At 44.1% G+C, this 5,597-nt stretch overlaps 1 protein-coding gene across 1 annotated transcript; it reads left to right on the top strand.

Moving 5' to 3' along the window:
• Window positions 1–3,181: 3,181 nt before the first annotated feature.
• LOC122690312 (olfactory receptor 6N1-like) lies at window positions 3,182–4,195 on the top strand. Its single transcript, XM_043897371.1, has one exon. The coding sequence runs from the start codon at window positions 3,182–3,184 to the stop codon at window positions 4,193–4,195; it is 1,014 nt and encodes a 337-aa protein (XP_043753306.1).
• Window positions 4,196–5,597: the final 1,402 nt, after the last annotated feature.

The following is a 5,597-nucleotide window of genomic DNA, read 5'->3' as shown; positions in this document are numbered from 1 at the left end:
GCAAAATGAGACATAACAAAATTAAAAAAAAAATCTCAGACCATTGAAAGCTCTGGGTAGTTGGGTTGCCATTAACAAAGGCTTCTCAGAGACTCACAATGAAGAGAATCTAACAGTCCCGCGTGGAATTTGCTTTCCTGTGCACAAGATGCTCCTGGTATGCAGTTGCTAACCCTGCACTTTGAGCAATTTCTGCAGAGAGTAAAGGTTACACTGACATGTTCACTCTCTTCCTTGGTCCTTTTTGAAAACAAGGACATGAATTTGTCAGACTTTTCCTCAAGCTTGTTGCGTGGCCACAGTGGGAGCCCTGTCTCTCAGGGCTGAGACTCTGTCTGTTACCAGATTCCTGAACCACAGGAGGACTAAAACTGTCATCGCAGCAATGGATCATAACCCACAAGATCTAACAAAAAGAAAGGAAGGAAGAGAGGAAGGAAGGAAGGATGGATGGATGGATGGATGGGAAGAAAACAAAAGAAAATGCCCCTCAAACTAAATTACCTACTTGATCCTCAGGAAAAGAGGATCATCTATACAGTTGCTTAAGCCAGAAACTAGGATTCATCCTTAATTCCTTCCTGTCCTTTGTGTCTTCTGCTAATGCAGTTTGTCTGCAACCTATGTCATTTCACTACTTTTTTTGAATTGGAGGGTAATTGCCTTACAATATTGTGTTGGCCTCTTCCATACATCAACATGAATCAGTCACAAGTATACATAGTCCCCTTCCCTCCTGAACCTCCCTCCCATCTCCCACCCCATCCCACCCCTCTAGGTTGTCACAGAACACTGGGTCGAGCTCCCTGTGGTTAGTAAAGCATAATATACATACAGAAAAAAAAAATATATATATATACACATATATATATTCTACTATGTAAAAAGTCTTAAAATTAATTTACCTTACTCCATCCCAACTTGATCTCCATCTCTTACTCCATTACTATATTAGCTTCCTCACCAGTTTTCTCCCTTTCCCTTTTGGTCCCTTACAGTCATTCTCCACATAGAAGCCTGTGGGATCTTTTCAAAATGTGAATCAGATATGCATTCTACAAACTCACCTCCTATCACTCTTTCTCTCACCTGTAGGCCTCCAGTTACAGTTCTTGTTTTTGCTGTTTGCTTATTAGTTCTAATGCTTCTAGTTGTCAAGTGCTTATCCCACTCAAGACTTTTGCACATGCTCTCTGTCTACCTGTAATACCTCCCCTCGGATTGGTCTCCTAGATGGCTAGTCCATATTTATCAAATCTCAGCTGAAATATGACTTCTTCTTCAGAAAGATCTTCCCTGAGCATTCACCAAAATGAAGTCACCTCTCCCTGTATTATTTTTCATATTAAGACCCAGTTTTTCTCCCTAATAGAATTGATTGCAATAGTAGTGTTACTGTTATTTTTAAGATCACCTCCACTAGTAGGATGTAAGTTCTGAAAACAGTGAGACCATTACTTTTCTGTTCATAATTTTATCTCCAGTGCCTACCTAGCCCAAAATATGACACATAGTAGGTGTTTAAAAATATGTGGTGAGTGAATGACTGACTGACTGAATGAATAATATTCTGAGCTGAAATCTCTTTTGCCACATTAATGTCTTCACTGCAAGAAAGAGAGGATGGGCAAGGATTTAGGAAAGCTGGTATGCCTTTGAATTTGGAGGCATTTAAGGACTATACCTGTAAATCAAAAGGGAAAAATCAAGCTTATTCATTATTAACTAATGAGACTTAGAATTGAATGATAAAAATCTAATGATGTTAATTTCAGTTCTGAATGCTGGCTGCCAGTCTCTGAAGACAGGGTAAAATGGTAAGTAATAGGACACTGAAGCTTAATCCCCCAATTAGGAAGCAGTCATCACCCCCAGGGACAACTCCACTTGCTGACTGATTTTCTTTACGCAGTGTAATTATATTCAGTACCACCTTAGGCTCCCTGAATGTCCTGGAGATCCCCACTAGAGGTGGACCTTCCTTGACACAAGCCCAGTGTATTAACAATTTATATTAGCACAAAGGATAAATTATGGAGGAATTCTTTCATGTCACAGAAGCATTTTTAATGAGTTCTTTGAATAGGCAGTTCCCCGAGTAGATTTAAAATAGGATTTCATTTACAAAAATATGACTTAATTGTAACCTTTTAGGGACATGTTGTCATCACCCCAAGCAAAGCAGCAAAGATGGCTTTGCTCTAGTTCCTGGCCACAGACTGAGCCTTCAGCCTACAACACCAGCTGAACCAAGCCCCTACCTCTGGCCTCGCATTTACCTCTAAGTTAGGCCACAGCACAAATTGATTGTTAATTCTATTGCATGGCTCAAGCACGAAGACCAGACAACCATTTCACAAATTTGGGTCTTTGAGCGTGGTGGGGGAGGTATGCTTGTGGGGATGGGGGAGGTGCCTTCATGACTCACTGCTAACCCATCCCTGCTACTGGAGAAAAATAACTCTAAATGCACATCCTACTGCTTGTGAGTCAGGAATGTCATTTTCATTTATGAAGGATGGAACATTATTTTTCTCTAACATTTCAAGTGAATAACTTTACATACATTTTCCCCTCAATTTCCATAGGAATTTGATGCCGTGGAAGCAATCAGCTACATGTCCCCAGAGCCTGGCAGAAACTCTTATTTTTCTTACAGGTACTTTAAGATCAATAGTTTTGAATTCCCCTCCTCCCTCCAATTACATTCCTGGTGAAACCCACCCTGATTTAGGGGTCTGGGGGGAGATGGGGTGATGTGAATTCCAGTGTTATTTTATAATTTTAGAGTCACATTTCCATTGAGTCTTAAAAGCTGAGTTTCAAGAGTTGAGAGAAGCTTTCTTGCCATGTCCCCATTAAGACATGTTTGCCTCCCACTGTGAGACTCCCAAAGGTGGATTCATCACCGGTTATGTCAAGGGAAAGAGTGGAAAAGAGCCAAAGAGACATCCTCTCTGTTAACTCTCCAGGGCATAGTTTCTGATTTCTCTGTGGCTATTAGGTAAATACACCTAGTAGAACAAAACAGAAAATTTATTCCCGACGAGAAAAACCAGGGTCTTTGAGTTTTATAATATATGACATATCCGATGGTGTTACCCACCTCCAGTAGCATGGCTCTTTTTCCAACTGGCTATATCTCTCCTTTCCTCAGGTCTAATGCGTGAATCTCACAGATATGGGTAATCTGACCACAATCAAAGAATTCCTCCTGCTGGGATTCGGGAGTCTCCACGGGTTACAGTTTTTTCTTTTTGGGATATTTCTGGGAATGTATGTAGTGACTTTGCTGGGGAACCTTCTTATCCTTATCGTCATTTCTCTTGATCGTAACCTCCAAACCCCCATGTACTTCTTTCTGTCCAATTTCTCCTTCCTTGAGATCTGGTACACTACCTCTATTGCTCCTAAGATGCTGCAGACCCTTCTCTTCGGTCCCAGGGTGATTTCTTTTGTGGGCTGTGTGGTCCAGTTTTACTTCTTCGGTTCCATGGCAGTAGTTGAGTGCTTCCTTCTGACTGCCATGTCTTACGACCGCTACCTCGCCATCTGCAGCCCCCTGCAGTACCCATCGCTCATGAACCTCCACACGTGTGTCCTGCTTGCAGGCGGGTCTTGGCTGGGTGGCTTCCTAACGCCTGTGGTCACTGTTGCCATGACTTTTCAGCTGCCGTTCTGTGCAACCTATAAGATCGACCACTTCTTCTGTGACCTGGCCCCTGTGCTGAAGCTGGCCTGCTCTGATACTGAGACCGTGGAGAAAACCACCTTCCTCCTGGCCTCCTTCGTCACCATGGTGCCCTTCTTACTCACCGTAGCCTCCTATATGCACATTGTGGCTGCTGTCCTCAGGATTCCATCAGCTGCAGGAAAGCAACGAGCCTTCGCCACCTGCTCCTCCCACCTCACAGTGGTCACTCTGTACTACGGAACACTGGGAACAGTGTATGCCATCCCCACAGCAACCCAGACTGCTGTCCTGAACAAGATCTTCTCCTTGTTCTACACTGTGGTCACTCCCATGGTCAACCCCATCGTGTACAGCCTGAGAAACAAGGATGTTCAAAAGGCAGTGAGACGGCTTATGAGTCAGTGGGCATCTGCTAAGGGGAGCTCAGGGCCCCCACCACCCCCAGGGAGTCTTTTTGTTCTCAGGACAGCCTGGGCTTCTATGAAGGACGCCAAGCACTAGGCTGAGTACTTGGGGGCTCAGCCCACTGCTGCTCCCTCCTTCAAGGGAAAGAGCCAACAGCGTAGGAACCCTCCCTGAATCCTTACAGACCTAATGTCCATGGGAATTCCAGGTTAATCCTTGCATGGTAAAATAAGTTTGTCAGACAAGTGACTCTCCCGAGCTCTTCTACCACGCCTCTTAGAGGAAAGTTCAAAAACACCCAAATTTGCTTGCTACAAAAGTCTATCTCTCTGTCTTTGTCTTTGTCTCTCTTGCTGTGTGTGTGTGATAGAAATATCTGCTGGTGTTAAGGTTTTTGGTTTCATTATGTGCATGTGCCCAATGTGCCCATGTGTATGCACACACACACGCACACACCTCTACATACACACACAGCCACCATACCCTTCTCCTACAAACTTAGGTGCCTTCCACTGTGCCTCTCCTCAGGGTTTATGCACATTCATCCTGCCTACTGTTGTTTCTTAGATTGTCTGTCTCTCCGCTATCAGAATCATGTCTAAAATCGTAGAGCAGCTATTGACTGTTCTACTCATTTGAACAGGTAGTTAATCAAGCCCCTTGAAGACTGGAATAACATCATCCTTATTACTCTTGATGCCCCCTATCACTGTACTCTACACAGACACAAGATAATTATTTGTTGATTGAATGAATCAATGACTAATCAAAGCAATGGAGGCTTGGTGGATGAAGAGAGTTTAAAACAAGTCACTTTTTTTTTCTGGCCTCTCCTCCTCATTTTTCTCCTCATGGTCATAGACATCCCCAACTCTCCCCACAGGCAGCTCTGACTGAGCCCCCTAATCTTGCTCCTTGCTATGCCCCCTCATCCACCTTCCCCACAGTGGCCAGATGTATCTTCCTAAAACCCACACCTGACACTACTTTCACAGTTTATCACTCTCCGTGGTTCTCCAGTGCCCCTGAAAAGGAGTCAGAGCTCCTCCTCCTGACTTGTGGCCACCTCTTGACCTCACCCCTCACCAGTCTCCTTCTCTCCCTCTGTGCTCCAGCCACACCAAACACCTCGAATAGAGTTGGAGACCCTCTAAAGGGAAGATCATCTGCTCACCATGTATCTCCCACAGCAACTAGATCCAGAGCAGCACAAAAAAAGTAGTTGCTCAAATAAGATGTCTTAAATTGAATAGTAATGGGACCCTCACCTCCCTTTCCTCTTTATTTCCACTTATTGGTTTCTAGCACTTTGGCTTGAGGAAAAGGCAATCTTGATTGGCTGTCAGTGATGTGTGTGTGTGTGTGTGTGTGTGTGTGTGTGTGTTGTCTTTACCTATTTCACCTGCCTGCCCTCCAGGTAGGCACCACACAGGAGCACAGATAGACTCCTTCCCCCCAAAAAAACCTCCTTCTGTAATATGACTCAAAGAATGCCAAG

The sequence above is a fragment of the Cervus elaphus genome, chromosome X (genome assembly GCF_910594005.1).
Source record: "Cervus elaphus chromosome X, mCerEla1.1, whole genome shotgun sequence".
In the NCBI taxonomy this organism is placed as follows: Eukaryota; Metazoa; Chordata; class Mammalia; order Artiodactyla; family Cervidae; genus Cervus; species Cervus elaphus.
The sequence above is the reverse complement of the archived record's forward strand: the minus strand, read 5'-3'. Positions and strand labels throughout refer to the sequence as shown.